Below are 15754 nucleotides of genomic sequence, written 5' to 3' on the forward strand. Positions count from 1 at the left end.
GAAAAGTCAGGTGGTTACAGAGGGGCAAGGCTCCTTGTATACTGCTCACCATTCCTTGTGTAATAAGCCACTGGTCTATGGGCTCCAAGTTTGAGCTGCCAGCTCTCCCTCTCCTCTGGATGAAACCCAGACCGTTTCCAGCACACAGAAGGAAAGGGACAGCAGAGAAACACAGAGAGATTAAAACAATAAATAGCTTTACCATGCTCAGGAAGCCTTAATTGTGGCCAGATGAAACTAAAGAACTACAACTCTCAGTATGTCCAACCAGCTATGAGATACTTCTACTAGAAGCTTGGATTGCAATCACAATATTAAATTGTAGCCAAAATTTGATATTTAGGCTTTGCACAGATGCTGGCAAATTGTATCGCCTGTTTTCCTTTCCATCTGACGAGATTCCTGTGGTCATCTTTCTGCCTCTGGGTTCCCAGCTCCTCCCATTGCCAGGACACTATCTTCATAGGCACTGCAAACTCTATGCAGATAGGGTCAGAGCTGAGATTTAAACCTAGAACCCTAGAGTGCTATCAGTTAGCTACTAGATAAAGACCGCAGCTAAGGGTTTCATATTAATGAGGGCGTGTATAAAGAATTAAAAACCAGGGAATGTTTCACCTTCGAGCATTCACCCACCACAGAAATATCAGCTTTTGGCAGACTGCAGCAAACCAGCAATCAGCGGAAGACCGATAATTATCAATAGTATACCATAAACGCAGCATTGCCTGAGGGATCAGAGTACACGGTCACACCGGCCTCGTTATCACAACATATGAATCATAGACATTGGATGTTGTACTATCTGTATGAGTTGTATCTGAGTAACACTTTCACTTTATTGTAAACACATAGACAGACTCGAAGGTGCCAAAGGTGTCCCTTAGAGGTGAGGAGTATTACTGTAGGTCTTATTAATTTCCCATCATCAGATGTGTTGTTGGAACAGGCAATGCTGAGCTGAAAATACAGAACTGCTTACCCCTCCTGTGTTCTGCTGCCGGACATCCAGAGCCGATGCCAGCCCTCCAAGAGCCTGAGGGTCTTCATAGGTTACACTGGCAAATAGCAAAATAACAAATGAGTCAAATTCAGTTTCCATACGGTTCATTAATATAGATCAAACTAAAAAACAAAAAAAACAAAAAAAAAAAAACAAAAAAAAGATTCTATAGCATACAGTTTTCCCATTATATACCCAACCTGCTATGGAAGAAGGAAAACCCTAATATAGAGACATCTTATTACTTTCTGACCCTTAGTTATCATTTTGCCCTGACCTTATATATATCGCCACAGGAACTAAACCCCCTTATACTCACCTATGCCCATTCTGTTGCCATACTCTTCCTTCTTCTCATCCTAATTGCAATCTTTGGCCATCTCGATTAGAGAAGTGTATTCAGTCAACATAAAGGGGAAACTGGGAGTGCCAGGTAACCTGGCAAACAATGCTAAGCAACACACGTGCAGCTCAGCGAGCAATCAGGCAGGTAACCTACTTATTGCAGAGGCGATATTGCTTGTCCCTTTTCTGCAATAAAGCCCTGGCTGTTCCTACATTTTAAAGTAGGACTTTAGGCTGAAAATCTGCCTTCTTTTTGCTTTAAGTCTTTTATAGGACCGACTCCTGTGCACAAGCACAGACAGAAAGTAAACATCTGAAAGGAAGTGACTGGAGAGGGAGGTAGGGAAGTTTGTAGTTAGTATTTCAAAGAAATAAGGTCAGGGATGAAACAGCAAGCTTACTTTTTTCGCTGATCAGCCAAGGAGTTGGTTCTCGTCTGTGCAAACATATCAAAGTCATCTCGAGGATTGGTGGCGGGGAGGGTACTAAGCGTAGAGCTCACGGTATTCGTGCCCATGTCTGGAAAACAAAAACACAGTTACCAATAGAATCAGCTGCCCATCAGTTGTGTTTACAGTTTGAATACCTGGACAGTCAAATACAGCACTTTTGCGAACATCTATTTACATTTACTTTACACAGAGTGGTTGATTTATATAACAGCTATTCTACTTTTGTTATTCTCCTCAATATAAACATACACTGTGGCCTGTATATTACAGCTAGTTCATAAAATGTAGGTGCCACATGTGATTCTCTCTGCTTACACACAGCACACAGGGCTCTGGGATTGAAAGAGTGCTGCTCATGTGACTTTAAAAATTCCAATAAATTGTGGAAATTGTGGAGCAGCAATAAATGAGTTTTAAAACTGACATCTGTGGCTGAAAACATCATGGAGCAATTTACCCTTAAACTTCACAGAACTGAACTCTTTATTCTCACAGTAGCTCAGCTTCCCCTGCTGTCTAATCTCAGCAGTGACTCCCCTTCCCAACAGTGACCAAGGCCCTCAGGATGCACACATAAAAATCAGCTAATACATATGCTACAATATGACAGTCCATGTTTGTATAAGTAGCAAATAGTTACCGAGACCTCCAAGTTGGGTGGTTAGTGATGATGGGGCTGTGTTGCCCACCATTGGACTGACCACAGCTGGCGATCCTGGCCCAAGATCTATAAGGTTATCCTCAGTGACCTCACTCAGCACCTGTAACATCATGGAAGATTCAGAATACCGGTTAGGTTTAATAAATGTAGCAGTAAATTAGTATGACTAGTAAGATCAGCAAAGGCAGCATATATGTATAAACAAAGGCAGCATATATGTATAATCCATGTATGCATTTCTATGTATTTAAACGTTTCCCTTCAGTCCACCATAAACTGTATAAACCTAAAAATATTAGATTAAACTTTATTAAAGTGTACAAGTAAAAAGATTTTTCTAAGTGGACTCTTAGGAGAACAACAAACTACTCATTGTACGATTGTGCCGATTACATATAGAAAAGACTTACCCCATTAGTGTTCTGTGCAGTGCGGCCGGTTCTGTAGCGTTCAAACCTAAAATATAAAGCAGTATAGGTCAGGATAATAACAAACAGCAGTCACTGTGATCAGTAAAGCAGGCCATACAGAATCAGCTCGTGAATGATCAGGTAAACAATTCATATACCCCATATGGCTATAAAAGGAACAGCAAGCATGCATTGAAATCTTTTTCACATATGGAATAAGGATGACAACACTCACCTTTCATATCTAAGGAAGACATTGTTCAAGTCATCGTTCACATGGAGCAGTTCCTCAGTCACCTCCTCATTGGACACTCGGGAGATCAGTTCCACAATCCTTTGCTGCATTGCCCTGCAGGTCCTGTTCAGGTCCTAAAGAAAGCAATTTACGGATGTAAGCTCCATTAGTATTTATTACACAGTATTTATATAACGCCAACATATTACGCAGCGCTATACAAAGTCCATGGTCATGTCTCTAGCTGTCCCTCAAAGTAGCTCACAATGTCCCTACCATAGCATTACCATGGTCCTAGATCAATTTTGAGGAAAAGCCAATTAAACTGCATGTTTTTGGAATATGGAAGGAAATCCACACAAACCCGGGGAGAACCTGCAAACTCCATACAGATAGTGTCCTGGATGAGATTGGAACCTGGAACCCAGCACTGCAAAGGCTAGAGTGCTAACCACCGTGCTGCCCATCAAGGGATACCAAAAATCCTTATCTGCATGGTAACACAGTGAACTTCCCAGGTTTCTATAGCTTAGTATACTGAATTACCTAACTGGCCTGGAATAATGGAAATATGAAACTTTTTCTTACAAGAAAAATCACCAATTATACATATCTTAAAGATTTTAAAATGCTCATTCTAGGTTCTTAGCTGCTTCTGTTTGGATACTGTCATGGGTCACTGCGCTAACTTCTTCAAACAAACTTCTAAGTGGGACAGTCTGTCTGCTATAATCACACAATTAGTCCAAGACATATGAAGGAGGTGAAGTATCTCACCAAATGAACAAAATAATGCAGGGAATGCCTGAAATTGCTCCAAAGTTGTGCAATCTTCAGGAAAAAGGAGAAAGCCAATCACACAACAGGCAAGTGAAAGTGTTCACAACTGATAAAAATCTCCTTCAGTGTTAGTGGTTGCAGGAAGCAACATTCAAATGTTTTGGGGAATTGTGTTTGCTGCAGCTTGAAACAAAAAAAAAAAAAAAAAAAAAAACACTTTTAATACAAACCACATAAAGGTTGTTTGGCTACTACAAATATAAATATTTTTTTAATATTATTAAAAGCGAAGTTATCCTTTAAGGCCCAGACTGCTTACATTCCTATTACCATCTGTAGGACATCCAACAGGATCTATATACACACACACACACACATTTCAGATCATACCTGCCCGGGACAAACAGCCATGAGAGAATTTGACAGACGTACAGCGGACGCCTGAGGTTGTTTATAGTTCTGTCCTGACAGATCCCTGGACAACCAATAGAGAATGTCCACTATACATATGTCAGTGGAGAAGAGCACAGTGGGGTGATGCTCACTTGTTCTCCCCCTTCCCTCTCTATAGAACAGAACAGCACGGTCTGTACATCACTCATTCGTTTATCTGTCACTCCTTGTCGCTAGACAAAGCAATGAAAACTTCATGTGTGTATGCAGCCTTACCTGTAGCAGTTCCAGATCGGAGGCATCCTCTTGACCCGGGGTCATCTCTGTTAGCATCTCAGACATGACTTTAGTATTGCCACGCACTATGTCAAGTTCACTTCTTAGACGACCAATCTACACAGTAAAACAAACATAAAGAACTCATGTGACTATAAAACTCTGCACCCACAGTGATAAAATATTCCCATGGCTTCTATTTACATCACGTAAACCATCAGCACAAAACAAGTATTCTGTTTGATATTGCAAACTAGCAGGTCCCCCCCCCCCCGCATGCTGATCCAATAAACAGTACTAATAAGGATTGGAGCAAGGGGGCATGTCAGGCTGCAGGCAAACAATTCTGCTGCTTTGTTCAAGACCACAGGTCTAAATCTCCAATGTGTACAAGGTATTTTACCCCTTGCTGCAGTATATCAAGCTGCCAGCAGGTAACAACTATCTTAGCGTCCTACCTTTCAACCTAACACCATTAATACATGTCACCGCTAGGAAGCTCTTCCCTGTTACACCTCTTTGGAACTACTAACCTAGCATCATGTAGTTAACCATTTCCTTGGTACACCCCATGGGACTCCAACCTAGCGATCTTTCTAAAAAGGATCAACCATTCACCTACCAGTAAAAAAGTCTCCACTTCCCCTGAGGAAGCCAAACAACGAAACACGTTGGAACAGAGACGGCAGTACCATTTGCAATTATTTAAAGATATTGAATCATTTATTAATACTTTGGTTATTCTTACCTATGATGTATGTACTTTTGATATTTCATTTATTCGTTTATATAATAAAGTATCAGTTAACTGTATGCCAAAATGCCCCTCTCTGCCTATTCACTTTATTGAATCATAAACATTTTATATAATTGGGGCTCGCTTAAAGAGTGTATTCACATACTAAAGAATCTAGCTTTTTCTTTTTGCTGCTACAAACCAGGCTGCTGCTTTGTTTTAGACCACAGGTCTGAATCTACAATGTCTAGCCAGTAAAAGGTATTTTAACCCTTGCTGCAGCATATAGGGAAGCATATTTTATTTTTGCTGAATATGCAGTCTAACTACATTACAGTACATGGTCTAATTATCTTCAATGGCTGCATGCTTGTTTCCAAGTAAACAGGATACTTGTTATTTTAGGGTAACTCAAGGCAAACATGCTACCAAGAGATAAAATAGAAAAGATTCATCATGCCATTTGTAACTTCTAGTTCTCCCACAGATATATGAACATAAATGAGCCCCATAGCCGTACAATTTTTTATTGTTCTTTTTTGGCATATCAGTTAAAATGTAACACTATACCTGCTCAGAATTGGCAGTAATTGGTCCTCCCACATTTGGTGGTGGTACCGCTGGGGCAGTGTAGGGTGGTTGAGAAGAAGACACGGAAGAAAAGTTTCCACTGTTAGCCCTCTGGTGGGCCTGGGAAGTATGCATGTTCATAGCTGGATCAACTTCTGGAACACTCTGTCAAAAGAAACAACATCACATATTAGCTTTAACTTTTTTACTTGATTTGCAATCCTTTTCTCCTTATTTTTGTATGTTTGGTGTTTTAATTAAACATTTGCCATCTGCATGCTGATGTGTTGCTCTCAGTGTTGTTCATTAGTCACCAAGTTGAAACAAATACAGACACCACATGTAAGGCTATGTACACACATCAGATGATTCTTATCCGATTCGCTTCAGGACGGATACTGGACGAGAACCTGACGTGTACAGAGCTCGTCCAATGTCGTTCATGGATCTGTACTAGGCGATCCATGAACGACTGCAATACAAGTGAAGAGGAGAGAGCGCAGCAGGGTGCTGCTGTCGTTGTCCCCTCTCCAAACAGCAGAACAGCACTGTATGTACAGCACTCGTTCATGCATCTTTCGGCCTTTTGTCTTTGGAAATATCGTGAAAGACCCTTTCCAATGACAAAAGTCTAACCTGTGTATGCAGCCTAAGAATTGGTAACCTCCAAATTTTTTACATTTTATTTTTGGTTTACATACTCTACAAAGCCATTGATTGAACATTTTCATTTTGTACTTTCAGATCTTCCCATCTCATTCAGATAGGAGCTATATTTGCTGTAACCTAGTATGCAGAAATGAACTTGTGGCAGGGCAGCAGTGTCAATCTTGTCTGCTCAACAAAAACCAAAGCAGACACTTTGTGGGTGATCAGTGCTTCTGCTGAGGTTGAGACTTATATAGGTGTAGATGCTGATTTGTGAACACTTCACTAGTTCCTGCCTGCTGACAAGCTTATTTCTTTCATCCAATTATTAATATTCATATATCTAAATTACCTCACTAGCATTATCTCATCTCACAAAATGGCCAGCATTAATAACGTCTACATAACCAGAGCACTTAAACCATTAGGTAAGAAGGATAGAATTTAATTAGGATATTAATATTAGATATGGAAGATATATATTACAGATATTAACCTTCACAAGAAGGTGAGAGGCATTCTATATTGTCTTTTCCATATAAGTTCACTTTGGAAGTCTCTCTATAAATACCTATACAGTAACTGTGTTCTGCCTGTACTTATCGGCTTTAATAATGCAGAGCACGCATTAAAAGAGAAAGCTGGAACAGAGTTTGAGCTTCTTAGATGAATTATTTATCTGAGAAGTCAAAGCATGCTTTCTTCAGCAGACGCTGGGCAGAACACAAGGACAGGGGCTACAGGAGGGGCAATTGTTTGTATCCATAAGGTCAAAGGGGGGTGAGTGCCATAAACCTTTACTTACCAGCTGTGAGCTCATATTATAATCTGTGAAACACAAAGTAGCATTTCTCTTTGTTTGACATCCTGTTCAATTAAAGCCTTTAGAGCCCAGATTTGCAGTCAATGTGAGAGAATTTGTGGGTTACTGGGAATTATTAATTATGGTTCAACATAGAGATGGTATGCAAGGGATTGTTCTAGTTAGCAGCTGCCCTCCACATCTTTTCTATTAATATTAAAGAGGATTGCAGTAGGAACCCCTTTTGCATTGTCTGTACGAGTATTGCCTATCAGGCAACAACTACCTACAAGAACATCCTCCCTTGTGAAAAAGTAGGTGCACAGCTTTGAGTTATTGCACTACTCTGCGGGATAATGGAGGTCATAGCCGAGGTCCTTGGAAAAACCCACCAGGGCCTAGGCTCCTGCCTTGCTTGCTTTGTGTACAATCCAGCTTTGCCTGGTGACAGTGTAAAAGAAAAAGTGGCTTGGGGAGGGGGTGACACTAATAAAGGGGAACACTGGGAGACTCGAGATCCCTGAAAGCATTGGCAGAGGTCTGTAACTGTTTTGGGATATTAAAATTAACTATTAGTTCACTTCAAAATTAGTGTGGCAATCTTTCCCTTCAACCCTTATGAGCGTGGATTTAATGGTGGAGTAATGAAGTAAAGGAGTAATGAAGTAAAATCACAGATCCACAGAATGAATGTAGTGATGCCCAACCCTTTTTTCATATGGGGGCCGCTGTTGATATTGGTCAAAATTAGCAGGCCACAATGCAAACAAACATTAAAAGGTATATGTTTAAAACTAGAATAGTTTAATATAAAATGAAACTAAATCGAAATGTTTCTAGTTACCGTAACATATGTGCACCAAATAAAATGACAAATCAAGAATCTCTGCAATAGATACTTCCAGAGAAATGCAATTTATGTGACAGATAGCCAAGGGGTACATGTTCTTACCACTACATCTTTAGGGCCCCACATCACCTTGTTCCTGAGAAATTGGGGTTCACACAAGTTAAGTGGCCAGATATGTGTGACAGGGTAGCACGGTATGATAGGTTTAGTTCTTTTTATCTTGTGATCGCACCGCCGCAATAACATTTTATGGGGAGTAGCCACAAGCTTCCCCCACTTATTATACATACATTATTATACCTACAAGCTCCCCTTTCAGGGGAAATTGGGATTCAAAGGACATAAGCGGACATTTATAATTGACAGGGCACCATGGTAGGCATGGAGGCACATTTTAGTGGTGGGGAGGGTGGTTTAGCCACAAGAGTCCCCCACTTACCCTACATTTCCCTTCCTCCACTGGTAAAGAGAATTTGGTGTTCACAGAAAGTAAGTGGCTAGCTATGTGTGACAGGGTGGCATGGTATGATAGGTATAGTTTTCGTATCTTGTAATGAAATTTTAGGGGGAGTTAGCCACAAGAGTCCTGCACTTGCAGTCACATTTCCCTTTCTTACAGAGTAATTACAGAGTAATTAGGGTTCATAGAGCATAAGGGGATAGCTATGTGTGACAGGGTAGCATGATGTGATTGGTATACCATTTTAATGGGGAAAGGGGGGGGTAAGGCATTCCTCTGTTCTAGAGAAATTAGGGTTCACAGAATTTAAGTGTCCAGCTATGTTTAACCGGCAACTCACCAGCCCCTTGCACTGCAGCATCTGAAGATTTGACTGCAGGTAGCAGTGAGCGATACTGAGCGTCTGCCCCGAGCCAGGGTTCTATGGCATGAGTAAGGGGTAACCGCACCGCAACCTTACCGCCAACCTGAATGCAGCCTTAAAGTTTTGTGAACTTTATACCGCACCACAGTACAGAGCAAATTGTCAGTAACCTAATGATCATTGTTATGGAAGTGGTCCCCAATATGCACACTCAATTTGGGGACCCTGGTTGTTAAGTCAGCTGTAGAGGGCTTAAATTTGGTTTAGTAGCAGCTCTTAGGGTCTTCTGTGTACCCTGAAAATTTCTTTGGTAATCAGTGAAAGAGATATGAGCATTTATACATGGGAATAATGGGATTTTCCTGGGATTATCTCACAGTACAAGGTGAGTGGGGAGAGCTCCCTCTCCTGGCAGCACAATCTCGATAGAGAAACATAGAAGATCCAAGCAACCCATCTCCCGCAAAACAAGGAGCAAAGAGCACAGAGAGAGAATGGAGGAGAGGACCGGATCTGACAGCTCTGCAGGCCAGATGTGGCCCACGGGTCGTAGGTTGGGAACCCCTGTAGAAGATGCAGGGAGACTCTTGCACTGCAGAGCCTCAGGTACAGCTTACTCTCCAGATAAGAAAAAGTGATCTGCACTAGTGTCATAGCCAAATTTAAAAATACAAGTGCTTTTTCTCAAAAACAACTTAAGCGAAATGCACCTTGCTCAGGGTAGTGCTTAGGCACAAAAACAACTTGTAGAGGTTTCCAAAAAGATAGCAAATATGTATTTTTGAGTTCAGATCCACTGGCTCTTCTGTATTATAGTTTGGTCTGAAACGCTGTTGGTGCAATTAGCTGTACTGCACTGTTATTAGTCACATTGTTCCCATTGTTCTATGCCTAGGAACCACAGAACCCCATTTCAATATGTTATGAAGATAAAGAGGGGGAAAGTGTTTGTAGACAGCACTCTAGGGTGACAGCGCAGGTTTTTCTATCAAAACAACAGTGGTGAGAACATTCATCCTAGGGTAGGAATCCTGTTATAGGTGAAAAAAACAAATGCAACTGAAATATATTACAATTTTTGTTTTTGGATTTATATACACTTAAAAGTTTCAACTGTAGGAAGCTGACCGCTAGCTGTTCTTTTACCCTCTGTGGTGTGTGTATAGGAGACAGGGCATCCAGATCTGCCATAGGAAACTCAATTCCCTTCCTCTTCAGCTCTTCATAAATATGCACAACTCCAGTGAGGTCAGGGCTACTCCGAAAAGCATCTGCCCAGGCCTGCAGGTGAGGGAAGAAGTACATTCCACAAATTAATGTATTGTAAAGATCTCATTTAAAGTATCTAAAAGTTTATATTCAACATAATAACCTACTTCCATATTAACTAAGACAGGGACAAAGACAAAGGTGCTTTTACATTCATCCTTCTGGTGGTTTAAAAAAAAATAAAAATCAGACATGTGCAGTAAACCCAGTAAGTAATTGTGGTGATGGAACAGGATATACACATAAGGCTATTTATAAAACAGGGAATCTGATATTCCCTCAAACATTCCCTCATAGTAATCTTCCAGGTCCATGCGTTTCAATTGCAGTAATTGATTCCCACAAGGGAATGTTTTCAAAGAATGTCAAATTCCCTGTTTTATAACTAGAGCACACACGGTTTTCTTAATACACTTATAATACAAAAGTCTATTTACCAACTAAAGTTGACAAGTAGGGACAGCTACTCTCATTCTCACTGGGTGAGAGATTTATGTTAAACCTAAAATTTTGATTTGTCAACAGAAAAAGAGTAGTGTAGAAATATTTTAGGGATTTTATCACTTGCTTTGGCGACAACAACATTTTTCTTTTCATTATGGACTTATTCTTATGCTACCTGTTGTGTCACCAAGTCAGAAAAAAAAAAACTTGAAAAGATTATGTAACTCTATTTTATCTATGATTTAAAAAGTTTGGGGTTTATAGTCTACTTCTGAACACTACAATCTAAGCCCAGTGTTCTCCCCAGTCCTTTTAGCCAGGTGCACACCACCTGGCACTTTTCATTAACTACCTAGTTGTTTTTAATTGGTTACTGAAAAGTTGGGTCACAATACAGGGGCTGCCACCCACCTACAGCTTCTTCTCACCCAGTTTTAAAACATTTCGGTGTTGAGCACTGTATGCCCGAGATGTGGGGAAAACCCTGCTGCTTTAGATTTCGTTTCTGGCATTCCAGTGCACTGCTGGAGCCCCTTGTAAAACTCAAACCTTTAAATTTGGATGAAAAGGTCTTCATTCCAGTCCACAAGCTACACTGTCAAGTTTATAACCTGAGTGACCTAACGTGAAACTAAAGCATTATAACATTTGTGCAATACCAAAGCTTTAAAAAAAAAAAAAAAAAAGAAACAGAAAAATAAAAATGACCCATATTCTGCAATGCAAAGCTTAGAGTGACCAATGATTGAACACTGTGGAATTGGAGGCATTATCTAATGCATGGGTCAGCAAACTTTTTTGACTACTAGGCCATTTTAGGAGGTCAAGAAGGCACACTAGGCTGGACTCTCTCTTGAGTCTCGCGCCGATAGCTCGCCTCCCCAACAGGAACACCTCTGAAGGCAAATCCCTCTCCTTCGCAATGCATACAGAGGAGAGGGAAGGCCCCTGAAAGGAAATCCCTTTTTCCCGCAATGCATAGGGAGGAGAGGGACTGTCCCCTTACTCCAGCGGCGTAAGTGTTAACGCCGGCCTCGGTAAATAGGAAAGAGAGGCATAACAAGGAGGCTCAAGAGCCACACGTTGCTCCGAAGCCGCGGGTTCCCGACCCTGCCGGACGGAATTAGGCTTGATCGACCACGGGGGGTTGTTAGGCCCGAAACAGACTACTGGCTAGGCTGTATCTGACCTAAAGGCCAGAGTTTACTGACCCCATGGGGATCACAATACACTAATTTTTGGAATTTTTTGTAAAAGTATTAAATGATGCATCAAATTTTTAAACAAGACTTGGATCCCGTCTATAACCTCTGCCAAGACATTTCTATGGTATCACTTACCTTGGAATGTTTTAACTTGGCTCTTGGATAGGCAAGAGATACTGCATACAACGTATCTCTGGATGAGGTTAGTAGGGAAGGAGGTTGAAGTGCTTAGTATGAAGATTGCAGAGAAGAAGGGAACTAACTGGAGCTCTGCACAGTAAACACTAAACTGAATCCAAGAACTCTATACTCCTCCACACACTGCCCTTCAGACTGGACTGGTGATCCTATCTTACGTGACATCTGATCTGCACCGCACAACAGATGGGGATGCTTGCCTCTGGAAATTCTGATCTACAGTCAGGACTCGACTTCTGATACTTTGGTTTTAAATGTTAATGTTAATTTCCAGAAGATACAAAATAATTAGGGTGATGAAAGGGTAAACAAGGTTGCCTTTAAAAACGACCTCAACACTAACTAAAAAAAAAATGCAGGTAAAACAACAGAAAATTCAAGAATTCTATAGGTTTGCTTGCAGAATGTTTGGTTTCCAAGGAGAGGTTTTATTCAGTTTTGGAAATGCAAAATAAACTTTCTAGGGAATTCAAACACTCTGGCGTAAATGGATGCACTAGCACAGGTAGTCACAGTCTCCCTCACTCTTCTGCAAGTCTTCTTTTATTTAGGTAAATAGCTGCTGGGAGGACGAGTGTAGGGGAATACTGAGGAATGTCTAAGGCTGCATACATACGTGCAATAATTTTCGTTGGAAAGGATCTTTCACAATCCTTTTCAACGACAGAAGACTGCACGAGGCATGAACAAGCGTTGTACATACAGCACTCTTCTGCTCTATAGAGAGGGGAGGAGGGAGAACGAAGAGCGGCACCCCGCTGTGCTCTCTCCCCTTCACTTTCAATACGATCGTTCTCGTTCGTCATCTGCGATCTGTCAGAAAAGTCGTTGAAACGGCGATTGCTGTACACACGCCAGATTCTCATACAATATCAGCCCTGAGAGGATTATCGGACGAGAAACATCTGATGTGTACGTAGCCTACGTCAATTAAAAAATGTCAAATATTTTGGTAAAGTACACATCAGATGTTTAACTGGTTTAATTCTTAAGATACTGAGAATAGACCTTTCTGATGTTTGTGGCTCTAAAGATAACTTTGCTGCCAGTAAAGTTTCAAAGATTATTTGACGTGTAAGCCCTACTACAACATAAAAGTCAAGGTACGTACTGCAGGAAACTATGCAATATTAGAAAAGATTGAGGAAAGGTTTGTTCATTTAGATCACTGACCATTAAAAAAATATTTGGTAGGAAAACCTGTGTGGGGTATATAAAGTAACAAACAGAAAGGCAGACATGAATAGGAAACCCATCAGAAATGTACAATATTTACACTGCAGAAACCTTCAGAAGCCAGCCGACGTTTGGAGTTATATTAGGTTCACTGAACCTTTAACTACAGTGGATTGCATACTGAACTGATCATTGGCCTGTTATCATGATCTCACCTGGATCAGAGCCAACACTTTGTCCTGCACAATGGTCGGCGGGTTGTTCTTAGGGGAGACAATCTTCACCAAGACTCCATCTATGAAATCACGATGCGTCACAAGCACGTGAAAGCGATGGCCGCAGTTTTTCACGCAGGTTTCCAATACCTGAGATGAAATTTAAAGGGGAAAAAAATTAACATCTTATGGAATTATAAAAATATCGACATTTACAAAGGACTTATTAATGTTATATTCTTCTCCCCATGTTTCTGAAGTCATATTAAAAATATAGACTTTGTTACTTACCATAAACTCTCTTTATTGACATCCACAAGGGACAATGAGCCATGGCTAATACTGCCATCTATTGAAAACTGTAAACACTACACCCAAACAGAAGGCAAGCCCCTAGGGTTCGTAACCCTTACTCCAGACATCCCTAATGGACTGCAAGAAATGGATTTTATGGCATCAGTAACCCAAACTGGGGCATCACAAATCTGCAACTACACCATCACATCCATTTACTCATGTCATAGCCCTAACAAAGGTGAGTCACAGAAGCTTGTTGGTGAAAAACCCAAGAAGCATTTACTGCACTGACTTGAGCTTGGAAAGGAAATTGTGTGGGGGTAAAGGACATTCGATTGTCCATCGGGGTACTTATTTATATTGGAGATTAGCTATATGAGGGATATGCCCCCAGGGAATGGCCTACAGTTTTTCAGTGTAAGTCAATCAACAGTAGGTGACGCTATAGGGCTCTGAGTTGATTGGCTTTGGTTTGCTTTAAATGGTTTTTGCATTTCTATACAAGTCTAAGGCAAAGGTGGTCAACTGTGGGTCAGCTACACCAGTTAATGGATTCTGATTGATCTTAGAAGCATTTCAAACTGATGCCAACAAGACAGATCCATCAATATTGGCCCTAACCCTCCTTCCATGAATATAAAACACTGTGTCACACAACATATAATAGACACTACACTCCAGTTTTGTATAACATGATTATCTAACAAATGACACTCACCAAGTAATTAAAACACCCCTTTTAATTTACACTTCAGTGTTACTCAATAAAACCCTGAACTGATAAAACATATACCTCTATTTAAAGTACAGCGCTTCATTATGTGTTGGTGCTATATTTATACAGTATATTAATAACTAAGCATTATAAACATGCAAAGAAATTATCAAAAACATCTTTCCATTTCCAACTGCATTTTTCTTTTCTATTTAAAGGGAAACTTACCGTTAATGCCAGCATCACCTCTCTGTAATTTTTGTTTCCATTCAATCTTTTCTTCAAGGCACGGATTGCATCTTTTGGCCTAGAAACAAAAACATTTACAATAGATTGCCTTTAAAAAAAAAAATATATATATATATATATATATATATTTATTTAATGAAAAGCTGGGGTTTATCAGCAAATTTTGACATGTATTCATAAATATCGGACAAGCATAAGGAAAAATTGTTATTTGCAACTTCTGGAGTGTTTCCACATAGCTGTGTGCCAAAACTTTTTTTTTAGCTGAACAGAAGTTACAGAAAAATGTTCCTACCCAGCTAGAAACTGCTGATTCTTCCTAAAGTTCACCTGGGCCCAGTCTATTTGATAAAGACTCCAATCATTTGTAACAACCTGCTGGTTCCTAAAACTGAAGGGCTGGAAAAGGCACAACCCCTTTAAGTCTTGATCGCCGCAACAATCAAGACTTAATGGGAGCTCAAAGCCTCCTACGTCACGCATCCCGGGAGGCTCTGGCTGCTCCTTCTTTGCATGCTCTGAACTCAGGCATGTGCAGAAGGGGCATTTTTTTTTACCAAGGGGAAGGGGATGCTGATCTCACACATGCGCAGTGAGATTGGCTTTCTTTGTTTTCTCCTACACAGCAGCTCCATCCCCCAATCTCGCATCTGCGCAGTGTGAGATAGGGTGACAGAACAAGAAGATGACGGAAGAAAAGACAGAGGCGCTTGGCGCTTTCTCTGCGCCGGGACGAAGAGGAATTGCAGGACGACGCGGGACCGGAACGTGGGAAAGTCCAGTGCCGTCGAGGGATCTGCAGGATTAAAGGCAAGTGTGATTTTTAAATCACACAGTTCTATCTGCATAGAAAAAAATGACTTTGGCTGCCTTGTTTTTGACTGTCCTCCAAACTTCCATCACTGCGCTGTAAGCTGTGGAGAAACCAGAATCTATGAGGCTGATGAAAAGACTCCCCGGGGCAGAGGCACGGATATGGCTTATTAATCTATATATAGTCA

General features: G+C 40.8%; 1 protein-coding gene across 1 annotated transcript in view; it reads right to left on the reverse strand.

Annotated features, from left to right (window-relative positions):
- The window catches only part of TOM1L2 (target of myb1 like 2 membrane trafficking protein), a gene marked incomplete in the record, with an annotated part of 39997 nt that overhangs the window by 13111 nt on the left and 11132 nt on the right, over positions 1-15754 (reverse strand). Inside the window, 11 exon segments of the mRNA XM_072417436.1 lie at positions 50-115; positions 983-1058; positions 1750-1867; positions 2441-2561; positions 2872-2917; positions 3107-3240; positions 4556-4672; positions 5862-6026; positions 10114-10266; positions 13493-13642; positions 14733-14811. Coding sequence (XP_072273537.1) covers positions 50-115; positions 983-1058; positions 1750-1867; positions 2441-2561; positions 2872-2917; positions 3107-3240; positions 4556-4672; positions 5862-6026; positions 10114-10266; positions 13493-13642; positions 14733-14811 — 1225 coding nt within the window.

This window comes from Pyxicephalus adspersus, chromosome 7 (assembly GCF_032062135.1).
Source record: "Pyxicephalus adspersus chromosome 7, UCB_Pads_2.0, whole genome shotgun sequence".
Taxonomy (NCBI): Eukaryota; Metazoa; Chordata; class Amphibia; order Anura; family Pyxicephalidae; genus Pyxicephalus; species Pyxicephalus adspersus.